This window comes from Equus asinus, chromosome 22, assembly GCF_041296235.1.
Source record: "Equus asinus isolate D_3611 breed Donkey chromosome 22, EquAss-T2T_v2, whole genome shotgun sequence".
NCBI classification, from domain to species: Eukaryota; Metazoa; Chordata; class Mammalia; order Perissodactyla; family Equidae; genus Equus; species Equus asinus.
This window is the reverse complement of record NC_091811.1, coordinates 32,923,951-32,938,409: the sequence shown is the minus strand read 5'-3', so window position 1 is coordinate 32,938,409 and position 14,459 is coordinate 32,923,951. Positions and strand designations below refer to the sequence as shown.

Sequence of the window (14,459 nt, the reverse complement as noted above, 5' to 3'; positions counted from 1 at the left end):
CTGAAAACTTTAAACTGGACTTAGCAATTATGTCATTACTGGTAACCATGATCTGAATCATTTTTTTTAGACTAGTGAGGGAGAAGAAAGACTGCAGTAGTCTGAGGCGTGCAGGAAAGATGATAAAGGAGTAAGACTGGGTTTGCTTTTATTTTGCCCTGCCTTGCTAAATATTTACTCAAACACTTGAGACTATGACAGTCATTTACTTAATGATTGGCGGAATGAAATTAAGAGTTGATAAGAAAACTAGGCAAACTTGCTAGCTTAAAAAGAAGCTACAAAAACAGCCTTTAAAAAGAAAGGAAGATACATCAAAAGGAGAGGTAGTAATCTTCTTAGTGAGAGGGACTGGTGAAGCCAAGTGTGAGGCAGCTAAGTTCTGCTATATTCTTTCTGTTCTGAAGACAGCAATAGAGGCCCTGATGCAAGAAAATAACCCACCCCAGAAGAGAAAGATCAAGAATAGAAAGGGCAAGAAAAGCACATCACAGAGAATCAGCAGAATTTAGATAAAAGAAGAGGAATTCAAACCAAAACTGACTTAATAAATGGTTTTCAAAGGTTTCTTACTGAGGCAGAACTGAGAATTGGTATTAGAATCTCAGAATATAATAAACTATGTAATGCTTCTGTGAAAACAAAGAATATGTAAATTCTGAGTACATACTAAATGAGGAATAAATATTATTAAAAAGGTATTGAAGTTTTATGTCTCTATCAATCCCTTTATCCTTTTCTATAAGACTTTCTACTGAACATGTGACATCTCATAAATATGTTTGGTGTACATTTCATGGATAAATTCTTCTTTTAAAAAATTAGGTTAAATATCTTTTTTTAAAAAATCAGGTTAAGTAAGTTTCCTTCCAATTCTAATTTGCTAAGAGTTTTAAATAGGGATGGGTGTTAAATTTCATCCAAATAAGGTTATTTTGTACATTTCATTTGCCCTTCTAAATTATAAGCACTTCGAAAGAATGCACTGTTTCATTCCTTTTTTAAGGTTCCAATCTACCTGACCCAGAGTAATAATAAGTACTTGAATATCTGATTAATGACTGTTTATAATCAACTTGGCTATCAAACCAGAAGTAAGTGTACTTTTCAATACCACACATATATACAATCACAGTATCCAACAAAGGTGCTCAACATCATCAAGTTTACAAGGGAACCCAAGTTAACTCTCTAACAGTAAACAATGGAATTGTTGACTAAGAATTTATAAGCAATGTGGACTTTATGTGGAACTTAAAACTCAATGCCTTAGGAATAATTTAATTTCTTTAAATAGGTACATGAAAAATATACAAATTATATCAACAATATTTCTCATGCTAATACAGAAATTGCCTAAATAGAAGTATTAAGATGATTCTGAAGTTTATTAAATGACCTTGTGAGAAAGCAAGCCCTACCTTCTCTACTTTAAGATCATGCTTAAATAGAATAAAGAGAAACAGCAAGTATCCTAGGACCAGCTGGAAAGTACACTATTAATTTAATCAAGAGTTCTGCTGAAAATAGGTATCAGAACAGCAGGTAAAGTCACATTTCAGCACACCCTCTTACTTGAGATGTAGTCTGAATGACTCTGGGGGAAATGCTGCTCTTAAGACTATGGAAACAGTACACCTGTGAGCCACCAATAGAGTCTATTTGTAAAGACTACATTACAAATATTCCCCATGTCAACTATACAGAATTATATTAAAACTAAAAAGAAGCAGCTAAAGTAACTGCAACCTAGTATTCAACTGTCTAACAACTTACCTGAAAGCTCATTCTAACACATCATGTCATTCTCAAAAGATCACTTAAATGACATAATCTTTTAAAAATAAACACATTTAGAGTAAAGAAAAGTAAGTCTTGAAAATAATAAGATTAAAGCATTAAAACATCAAAGAAACTGGAAATAACTGCTCATCAAAGGTCAATAAGACAAACATAATTCTACTGGTTCTTCAAATCTACTTTTATCATGTTAACACTATCATGTGATGATTCAATGCTATTGTGGAAAACCTCATTTCCCATAAATCTGTCCTTGACTGTACATTTTTCATAATGTAAATAAAGAGAATAGATATAAAAAACTGCTTCACACATTAATCTTAACTCTAACTAGAACCACTCATTAAACAAATAATTACTGAGCATTTACCATGTGGCCAGGCACTGTTGTTCAAGGGGTTGGGGATATAGTCAGGAATGAAACAGAATCTTTGTCCTCAAAAGCATTACAATGGGGGAATTGTAAACAATCATGTTTTGTCATTATTTTGAACAAAAATTCACAAAACTCAAAATGAGTTGTTTTATAAGATGAGGAAAATTTTAAAAGCTTTATGAATTATAGTAAGAATTTTTCATTCACTGTTTACATTTAAACTTACCAATGCAAACTGATTGACCTGAATGAAGAGTATTTCTACCTCTTTTTCAGTAACTTCGGTCCCAAAGCCCTTATATTCTTTGTAGGCTTCAAGGTAAGAGCGCAGCCACTGGCCCTGTAGTTCTCTATCTGGATAAAGACTATAGTCTACATCACTCACACCTATAGCGGAAAAAAAGTAACATTGAAGATTTCAAAAGCACATTTTCTTCTGCATACTTTAATAATCCTTACGATGTACACATTTCTTTCAGAAAAAAACTACAAAATGTATCCATTTTTGGCTGAAATACCAGATATTAAGTAAATAAAATTCATTAAAATAATAAACCAAATAATCATAATGTATTCCAATTTGAATTCTAATGCACAAGATAGTTGGATCATCATAATCAACTTTTCCACAAAGTGTGAAGCTTGAATCACATGCATCAGAAGCCACAAATCTTCATTTTAATACGTACCGTCAGGAAAGCTTATGCACACTCATATTGAGAGCATTTCCTAAAACTGTAGCTCCAAAGCTTTTCTGACCATTGTTCATGGGATCAGGAATACATTTTATATTGAAACCTAAACACACACCTGACATTAAGTTTCACAAAACACTATTTACCCTGCACATTCCAACTATGATATTTTCTGTCTTTTCTTTTCCATTCCTTACTTTAAAATAACTACCCTAAAAATTTGATTTCATGATCTGCAGTTTGAAAAATACTAACCTAGAAGATAAAGTTCATACTATTTTGCCTAGCATTCAAGGTTCTTCATAAGTCAGTCCCAACTTATTTCTCTAATCTTACAACCCTCTATTCTCCTTCATGAATTTTATATCCTACAAAAATAAGCATACTCACCTTGAAGTTTTCTTCCTCCTTTCTGCAGTGCTCACCTTTCTCTTCTATCTGCACATCCAAATTCTACCTTTCAAGTTTTAACTCAATTTTTCTACACAAAATCATATGAAGATCAATGGAGTTTCCTCTTTCACATCCGCAGCAGTGACTACCCCTATTACTAACACAGCGATATCTCATTATACATACTGCTGCTTTCCCCTCCTATAGATATATGAAAATAGGTACACATATATGTGAGGATATGGCATGTATATAATAAGCTGGGTAGAGGGAAATCACTGATAACATGTAAACTAAAACTTTTCCTCAGCTTTTTCCCCAGTCTGGAAACCTAAAGTATATGGAAAACACATGAATGCATGAATTTATACAAATACAAATTCAGCAATGAAAAATTCCTACTAGGTGTGAACCATCCAGAAGAATTTCCCACTCTTTAGTTTTAAAGCATTTCATGTTTCCAAATATAGTAACAAAATGTATTTTAAATTAATTCCACTTACATAAAAAAAACAAAACTTTTATACTTATTGATAACAGATTTTCAGGGGTAAAAATGACCTGCTTTTTAATTATTCATAGCCAAAGACAAAAAAAAAATTCTTGAGCTTTTTAGTTAACTGACATTCCAAAAGCCCAAGTACACAATGGAAATAGCAAAGGCTTTTAAGTGATAAAAAACTGGTTTCAAATCTTAATTCTCTGTATTTTACTGTGATCTTGGTGAGTTACTTTCCTCATCCGTAAACTGAGAATATTAACTAACTTACAGGATTGTTGTGAGAAAAAAAATGAGATGAGATGAGATTTATGAAGCACCTTACACTATATCAGGTCTTAATAAAAGTCACAATCACCATTCTTCTCTTATTTTCCTTAAGAGGTCATCTCCTCTTTCCTCCAAAAATAAAGAAAAAAAGGTCAAGAAGTAGTTAAAAAATGTTGCTCCTGCCCCTTAGCTGATCTTCAAGTAAGAAAAAAAGATTCTGAAAGTATCATTTCAAAGTTACATATGCTACTCCATAAGTTAAACCCTGTATTTTACCTGCAAATTCATTGAAATGATTTCCAATATCATATGCCAGGTAGTTGTATCCAGAATATTCATAATCAATGAACTGTACATCACCTATGTGAGACACAAAAACAAAGACATAAGAAATCACATGTAAGATTAGAAAACCCCTATGCTATTTGTAATTAAATAGCTGCCAATATTTTGTCTCATTGTACGTGCTTGATTACATGCACTTCTGAGACAGTACAGGGTAAGGCTGTGAATTTTATGGCAATGAGCTTTACAAAATTCAAATTACGTATCTTGGTCAACAGCTTCTTTGTGAACATTAATGTCCACTATATTAAAGAAAGTCAAAACACAGTCATTCTTCAAGTTCAAATAAAAGCAAAATATATCTCTCACCACACGGGGGCATCAGTTACTTAAAAATTCAAGTTTAATTAGAAATGAAAATTCATCTTTGGAAACTGTTAATAACCTATGCAACTTCAACAAAAATTAATCCATGATACTCCAACAGTGAATTGACAAAATAATCTATATGTGGAAGTCAAATATAAACTTCGAAAGACTTGAATTCTGTAAACCCTACAGTTATGCTGTAACAACACTTGCTGATCAACTTAACACTATCTCTAATTTTAGAAATAAGTTGCTATCAAACTCTTACATTTTCCTGGATTGCTACATACCTAAGGTTTCCAAGAGCATACCTGAGCAGTCTTAAGGTGGTTGTTTTATCATTTAAAAAGAGCAAAAGTATAGTTGTTTTTAAATGTTCTCTAATTTGAGAAATTTTTACATAAGCTAAATAGGTTCCTATTCTAAATTAATGCCAAATATTTTTATGCACATTTCATTACAATTTTCCAAAGACACTCTTGTTCCGCCTGCTCAACATACTACTGGTAAGGAACTCCTTCTGTTTGAGTACTGAGAGCACAGAGTTTGGCTCAACAAAGATTTAGGTCCTATTTTTTAAAAGAGAGACAAGAGAAAAAATTAAAAAGAGATAGAGACGTTAAAAAAAAATCAAAATGGGTCACTGTCTACACCAGGGATCACAAACTCAAAGGCTTAAACAGGGACAAACAGTTAAAATGGATAGATGAACAGAGATGGCTGTGCAAATAGTTTCTAAGCTGCTTATATTGAGAAAATGCATAGCATATGCCTAGTTGCATTGTCTTTTAAACCATCAAGCTGAGGTATCAAAACAAACTCCTGGTCTACACACTTTGGCATTTCCCAAATAAAGGAGCTTCTGTACTATAAGGTGTTGACACAGATCTATATGTTTAACTTGGGGATGTATGTTGATCACATTCAAACTCAGAAAAACAGAATTATATGACAAAAAAAATGTCATGGCAAATGGAATATTTTACATAAAAGCAAAAAAAATTTTAATGTAATTGTTAATAATTCTAAACTTGTATAAACAATAGCCAAGTCTAGAGTAAAATAAGCAAGAATCATCAAAGTAACAAAATCTATATGCATACTAACAAAATAAATATTAAGGTTTTAAAATGTTGCTGACTATAATAAAGCATTGCAATTCAACCACAAGTATTATATTCTTGAATTCACAAAAAAACTATCCCACACAAAGTCTTAAAGTTAACCAAATCACTTTACTAAACTGTAAAATGGGAAGACGGAATATGTTTTAACCAAATCAACTTTATAAAACTGCAGAAGGAAAGTCAGAACATCCTTTAAAATTTTTTTCTAGTTACCATTGGGAATGAAAGGGTAAAGACCATGATCACAACAAAATACTTTGTAGCCATGAAAAAAATTTCAGTTTCAAAAATTATTTAATGACCAGAAGAATTACAAATGTTATATGAAAAAAAGATACAAAATAGTAAACATGGTGATCCAAATTATTAAAATAGTGTGCCTGAAGACAGGAAAAAAACATAAAATGCATAGGGAAAAAAATAATGAATAAAACAAAACAAAACGTCTCCAGTAGTTTCATTACAGGTGATAGACAAGTGACCTTTTTTTCCCTTATATTTTAAATTCTTTACAATAAACATTACTTTTAGGAGGAAAAAAATGATAGTTTAAAAAGATTAAGATGAATTCTCTAAACAAAACTGTCAATAGGTAAGACAGTAAACACAACGATTTGAGAGAGACCTATCCACCAGGCCTTCAAGAAATCAGGATTCAAGAGGAATTACCAAGTTGCACAACTGAGTTAACCAAACAGTTTTAATATATCATTTTTTAAATTGCAGCTGTTGATTGTTTTACATCTTGAAGCACAAATTCTTGTAGAGCTCATATTAACTGTTACATGCCAATAAAAATACACAGCCCAGTCCTGAAGCTTACTTTTGCCACATAAACAAAAGCTTCAATTCCAATTTTCAAAATTATATTTAGAATTTGGCAAATATAGTTAAAATGGCAGGTAAAACATGCCTGCTTGTAAAGTAAATACAATTTAAATAAAGCATAGATCAGTTTAACAAAAGTTAAAATCTGTTTCAGTATGAAAATTTTAGCAACAACTTTTTGTAGTAGCATTAATTCATTAAAACTAGCCTTTATTTTTAAATGCTATGTTGAGTTTATAAATAATGAAATTTAAAAAATAAGAAAATGAAGCTAACAAGATACAGATGAGGCTGTTACCAGGCTCCGTGCATGTGAACAAGTGATGCGATAAACCTCCAGTCAGTGCGTTTAAGAAGCACGGGGTGCGCCGCCACATGGCAGCAACAATGGCATACCTAATCTGTAGCAGATGAAGAAAATTTGGCAAACTCACATTTTACAAGACACAAAGCTTAAAAGGAAAAAAATTGTTTTTAAAAATCTCCATTAACTATTCTTTTTCAAACTACTGCAAACAAAGTGGAACTCAACCTTAAATTTAATCTTCTGCAACAAAGTAAAATTAAAGAGGCCTGCTTCCTTTATTTTGGGTGCCAGAAAAATCAAATTACTGGAAAATGCATTCCTACCAACAGGAAGCATACTGAAATTTTTTTCTTCTACAAATTTAGCTGTTGATTTCTAAAACCACTAATTATTTAGAGAAACATCCACATCACTATTAGTAACTAATAGTTCATATGACATGACTATCTTGTTAATTCTTTAAGATGTGAATTTTTAACTGGGGTTTCATAGATGAAAAGAAAATGAAAATATTCTCCAAAATTTTACACAAAATTCTATGTGTATGTGTATTTTCTGAGGGGTTTTTCAATTTTCCAGATTCTCAAGGGACCCCTGACCTCTGAAAAGTAAAGCAGCACTGCTTTAATGGCTAAGACTATATTTTATTTATCTTTATGTAATTAGCACACCGACTAGTACTTAATGGGTAAAGCATAAGATTCACTAAAAAATAAAACTATAATCTGTATTTTCAAAAGCTACTTTTTAATGTTATATTTATTGCAATTATATTTATCTTCATGGTAATGAAATCCAAATGCTATTGAGTTAAATTATTCAAATCCCAGTATAGCTGAAAATAGTTGAATTATTAAAGTACTTTAAAACTAAAAAAATTAGTTTATTAACTAAGGCTACATAATTCATATGATACTTTCATTTGGATTCCCTTATTTTGCTGTTGTTAAGAAGAAAAAGACAAAAATAAAAAGCAAACTAACCAATATGAGAACCTGACAATCTTTCTGACTCGCTCTACTTGCTCTGCAGCGTTAGATAAGGCAGAAAGAAAACAGAGCAAAAAAACTGATTACACTAATGTTAACAAAATGCTTTCTCTCTCATGCAGAAAAAGGGAGTCTTCTGCTCTGGGAAACTGTCCCTTCATCCCTCAGTCTGGCATCCAGTAGTACCCTGTGTACACTTTCACCTTAGCACTCATCACTCTGAATATAAATATCTGTTTGATGATCTGACTCCTCCACTATACAGCATATGGCTTCCTAGAGGGGCAGTAGGTCCCTTTCATCACACAACCCACAGAGCAATCACTAGCACACAGGAAGTATTCAAATGCTAGTGGAATAAATGGGAGACTTTTCGGAGAATGCCGAGACACATAATAACACACATGTTTAAATGTGGGGAGGGAGGATAAGCATGAAATACTAAAGAACAAAGTGTGGCATTTCTGACATTCTTATTCAAGTATATGATTAAACATACAGCGGGACTGAATTAAGTAAAGAAAAAACACTAAACTAGTAACTATTTTAGACAGCTCTTCCTTAAGAGTTTGGGTTTTCACAGTCCATTTAAAATTTTTATTACCTGATTTAGGGATATTTTATTTCATGCTAAATAGTGATCTGGAATACAAGTTAAAACAAGGTTAAGATTATCCTTCATAAAAAACAACTCCACCCTGGAAAACACAGATTTCCAAAATATAAAAATAAATTTATATTTACTTAAATTTTAAAGTAAAACCAATAAAAAAACCTCCCCTAAGCCATTAAAACATCAATGGAACAATCTCAACCACAACAATGCCTTTTCATGAATAATTATAGAGTGGATAAGATTTAGAGTCAATCAAGTAACTAAGAATGGTGACATGCATTTTCTATTTATATTGCGTAGAACTCTAAAGAAAACCTGGTTTGTTCTATAATCCCCAGAAAAGGCTTTCCTTTTCTTCCACTCATTTATATTTCCTTAAATAGCTGTAAATCAGCTTCTTGTATTTTGCTGACAGAGAAAACCATCAACGATTGCCACGAATGAAATTTTAAGTTATATAGTAGATCTTTACACGAGCTTTTACGAAGAAATGGGGGAGAGGGAGAGAAACAAAATAGTCACCAATAAACACTCTGACAGAGCATCAGGACGTGAGACAAACTCAAAAGCTTTAGCAATTACTTCTAACATGTCAGCAAAGGATTAATTAAAATATTAGAACTGAAATCAGTTAGTCAATAAGCAATATTACAATTTGTTCTACTTAGCAAAAAATTTTTTAAATTAATTATTGATTAATTTCAAAGATGACTGATAAGACTTACAGTTCTGGAGCAAGAACCACTGCTTTTGGTTTTCTCATTACATAATAAATTCTATCATCATATCATTAAGTATTCTTTTCTTACCTTTTTAAGATGTCATCTCACTGAAGGCAAGGAATGGGTCGAAGTTTACCAACCACCTAATTCCTGGCACTGACTAACTTTTCAAAAATCTTGACAGCTACCATCAACTTCAGAAAGGAAGCTCACTCTTCTCCCATATTCCTGAGTCCTGTCAACTGACATGGTGAGAACAAGTAGAGGTAGTATTTCTTCCTGCGATGCCTACCAATTCCTGTAACATTCGCATGTGAAAGTGCCTATAAACTGCACGGAGCTCACAGTCTTCATGTTTGTGTGTTTGTGTGTGTGTGTATAAATATGCACTTATATATACATACAGACATTTTTAAACTTTAATCACTCAAGTTATAGTTAAGACAGAATCTGTAAGTTGCACTTAAAAACAAACTGAATTGTCATCTCATACCCATGAGGCGTAAATCTTCTAGTTATACGACATAGTTAAACTTCTGGCTTACAGTAACCATTTTCACTTTTTCAGAATCAAATACATTTTGTAAAATGCATCCTATAATCATAAAACAGGTGTTAGCAAAATACATATGCTCAGGCCAATGGCAGCCCACTGCCTGTTTTTGTAAATAAAGTTTTATTGGAACACACCCACACATATTTATTTATGTATTATCTAGCTGTTTCTGTGCTACAACTAGAGTTGAATAGTGCAAAAGAGACTATAATATGGTACTCAAAGCCTAATATGAACTATCTAGCCCCTTAGAAAAAAAGTTTGTCAACCTCTATCACAGTAGAATAGCTGCCACTGAGAGCTGCTAATAGAATAAGTACATACTCCAGTGCTATATACTCTATATGCATGATCTAAAATCTTGTCAGGAACCATCTGAACTACATATCATCTCTAAGTTACAAATAAAGCAAACTAAAGTTTTAGACTATCAACAGTATGAGCACCTCCTGAAAATCTGTTAATCACACATATTCCTAAATTCATCTATAGAAATTCTTTTTCAGTTTGTCTTGGATGGGGCCCAGAAACCTGCATTTTCCTCCAAGTACCCTAGGTGATTCTGGTGCCGATAGTCAAGGATCAAATACATTCAACAGAGAGAGAAAATGATTTGTCTAATTACCACTTAATTCCATATATGATTTAGCAGGGATTTGAACACAAGTATGCTTGATTCCAAAATCTATACTCTTTCTGACTTCTCTTGGTTCTAATTAAGCTTTAATACATCTGCTTTTAACAGTTATATGAAATTTTTAATCTAGTTACAATATTCAAAATCTAAGTTATTATAGTTGAAAAATACACGCAGAGACTGCAAGATGATCCACTATAAATTCATGAAGTTTAACTAAAATTTGCACTTCTGAGAAACTAAGTCTACAACAGACTAGAGAGAGATACTGAGCTTCACGATGCAAAGGCCAGTCTTTTGGCTTTCATCTTATTATTTTTATATATCTCATAGGTGGGTTCAAAAGGGTAAAGCCCTGAGTTTAAACCACATGAAGGATTTAAAAAGTGATAACAAATCAAACACATTTGTGAATATAATATGCAGTTTATTTATTCTATGTAGAAAATATTTTAATCTCAAAAAACTTAACACTTGGCTTTTTAGATGCTACAACAAAGGAACCAGTTAAGAAGGTAAAGAACTTTGCAGTCTATATTCTCATTTTAATTACCCTCCTTGAGATGGCAGCTCTAAGAACTAACACTATGCTAGTCTCGAATATACATGTTTTGCTTATTAAATGCACTAAATTTCCAGAATTTACATTTTTTTAAGTATGAGGCATGGTATCTTCTCCTTATAACTAAAGACAAATATGTCATACAGTTGTATTACTTCAAAACCATTAGCTCCTAAGTTGAAACAAAGTAAGATAATAATAAACAGAACAAGCTTCTTGCCACACTTTTATGAGTTTTAGATTTTACCTGAACAACATTCAACCATATTTTCTTCATGCTTATGTATCAAGTAATCACATAGAAATTGTTTTTTTTTCTTTAATGGATGCCACACAGTCCAAACTAGCCTTCCTAATGGACACTACAAAACCATTGGTAAGAAAAAATAACAGAACATCTCCATAACTAACACACAAACATAACCACAAAGACGAGAAGAAATAAATGGTACATGAGATTTCTACGAAGAAGGGCCAACTTTAAAAAATCTATCAACATAAGTTACATTTGTTGAACTGTGAAATTTATTCTTCTATGTAAGAAAGAAAAATCAGATGCAAAAAGATGATTTCGGTAACTCTTAGTAAAATAAACAAATGACAACCTTGAACTCTTAAAGCCAAACTAAAGCATAAAGATTTTATATGAAAATATGAGAACTTTTCATATCACTGATCAATAGGTTAGATAGGCAACTAGCTAAATAAAAAAGTAAATGCATTTTTTAAATACATAAGACAAAGTAATCTGATTTTTTTGGTCCCTTATGTTTTAGTTTTATGTATAAGTTTGTTCTGTGAAATGAATATGCAAAAGATATAAAATAAAAATATGAAAAGTTAAAATTATATTATAAAGGAAATTTTTTAAAATTAATTTGCAGTTAAAAATAAAGCTGAGTGTCCACTTCAAAAACGTAAGATGAAGTCCCTCACTTGAAATTCTACTATATAAAATAATGTGTTATTACGTCTTGCACTGAACTTAAAAGCTAACACATCACTTTAACGCATAATTAATACTCTTGTCTCACAAATGGCTTTGAGATTTGGTTACTAGTATATAATGGAGTACATAAATACTATGACATATATACTAGTACATATAGTAAAGGACACTGTCAACTACGTAAGGGCACACCTAAAGTTTTAAAAAAAGTTATTCCACAGAAAGATTTCAAGACATTCAAAATAAAGATGTTAGCTCAATATATTTTAGAAAATAGAATCTCTAATCCACATTAAACTATCAAATATAATAGGTACTCAAACATGGTTTTGAAAATCTGTGCTTCAGTTTACCACCCATGACAGTGTTCTTTGGTTGATTTTCTTCAACTTAAAGTCAGTAACAAATATTAACAATCTTTGCATTAGTATAGTCTCAATTTAGAATCTAATAAGGATGGCCATAAATAGTTATTTAATATAATTATGACCATTAATGAGAATTCTCTGGCTTTGGTATCTTCACAACAGCACACTTTTGATTCAAAATAATCTTCCAGCTATAACGACTATCTTCGAAATTGGTTTCCTTTATAAAACGCAATAGCTTCATAAAGTTTCAAAAGACATTTTGAATTAATACTAATCCTTCAACCAAAATTATATCTTTAAATTTCAATTTAGTATTGAAGAGCATCTATCATTTAGCAACCAAACCTCAAACCACTTTATCAAATAATATAATGCAACCAAGTGTTTCTTAAAGATGAAAACATAGAGAATTTGAATACAGCAAGATACAAACAATCCCAAAAGGCATTTCACCAAAAAGTATTACTGTCTACCTCAAAAAATGTTAAAACTATTTACCACAGCTTCTTGATTACTACTTTAGTAGAGAGAAATTACGGCAACTACAAATAACATTTCCTCCATCTGTAACTCTCTCCTTAGCATCAAAATATCTAACAAATCATCATAATAAACAGATAATAGGAAACCAGGAGACATATTTGTTTCTAATACTGTTGTCCTTCCCAACACTGAGAAAACTTCTGTATCTATAAAGCAGTGCAATGTCAGTTGGTCTTTCATAAACCCCATTACAAGCAGGTGCATTTTCAAACCATGAATTACCAAATAGGTTTTACACATAAATTTATAAACAAAGTCACTTTATCATTTAAAACTCTAACAGGAATCACAAACTGTTTCTAATAAACCAATTTTAAGAAACATATTTTATACAAATAGACACAGAACATATATTCCTAGTTTAGCACAGTTATCAAGACTTTAAAATGTGAAAGAAAACTTTTAAGACTTCATACATGTTTTTAATTCTTGCATTTGAATTAAACTTATTTACTGATAGAAAGATCAAAGGATCATTAAGAACATAAAGAAATCAACTTGACTTACTGCTAAGGTCAAATACCTACCTTGTTTCTCATTGTAGATTATATTCTTACACAATAGGTCATTATGGCAAAGCACAACAGGTGAGCCCAGGTTGGAAAGAATCTCCTTCATCCAAGTCATCTCCTCCTGAAGAATCTGAGGGCTTGGGACATCACTTAGGAACCTTTCAGTTTTAAAAGAAGAGTTATATCTTGTTTATATTAACGGCAACATTTTGTTTCAAGTTTGATTAAGGATTAAAATCTATTTTTAAGAAGTTCTTTCCACTTAATTACAAAGAATCCTAAATTAAAACAAGCCAATTATTCCAAAATTGGAATAAAGAAAAACCTTTATAATGAACTTAATGATGAATAAAAAGAAACTGAGAAACAGTTAAAATGCAGGGGAAAAACTAAAAAATCTATCACTACAAAATTGGGAGGAAAAACTATATACATAATAGCTAACATTTACTAAGCACTATACTAAATGTTTTACATTTATCTCTGTTTTATAGATGGGGACACCAAGACACAAAGAGTTTAATAAAAAGAGGTTTAAGGATATTATTTAAAGTTACAAAGACAGTCCATTAAAGAGGTAAAACATTTATTTGAAGATTACTAGTGAATGCAGTATAAATCAGCTAAATTCACCTTTTCAAAGTCATAGATATTATCTACTACTGATAAATCAACTCATTATTATATGATAATAATATAATCATTGATTGTTACATCATCATATGATAATGATATCACAGAATACTCATATTATCTATTATAAAAATTACCTCAGAGTAGTGAGACCGGGAAGGATGGGAGAAAATGCGACAAGCAGGACTAGAGATCACAGCTTTTTGTCCTACACTCTTCCACACTATTTATGACACTACATTTGTATTCATTTGATAAAAATAAAATGAAACAAAAATAGGGTGCTACCATTAATTCCTCAATAGCACCATCAGGCTTACAAAATTGCTGTTACTTTCTCTCTTCTTCCCTTAATACTTAAGCCAAGTTCTCTTCATTTTTCTCTACAGTCTCTCAAATTATGTCTTACCTTTCCATTTT

General features: G+C 31.5%; 1 protein-coding gene across 1 annotated transcript in view; it reads right to left on the bottom strand.

The window, feature by feature from the left end:
• ETNK1 (ethanolamine kinase 1) overlaps positions 1–14,459 on the bottom strand; it is a 73,346-nt gene that overhangs the window by 12,031 nt on the left and 46,856 nt on the right. The window contains exons 4-6 of the mRNA XM_014832398.3: positions 13,422–13,564; positions 4,310–4,393; positions 2,403–2,563 (exon numbers count right to left, since the gene is read on the bottom strand). Coding sequence (XP_014687884.1) covers positions 2,403–2,563; positions 4,310–4,393; positions 13,422–13,564 — 388 coding nt within the window. The remainder of the gene's footprint in view (positions 1–2,402; positions 2,564–4,309; positions 4,394–13,421; positions 13,565–14,459) is intronic.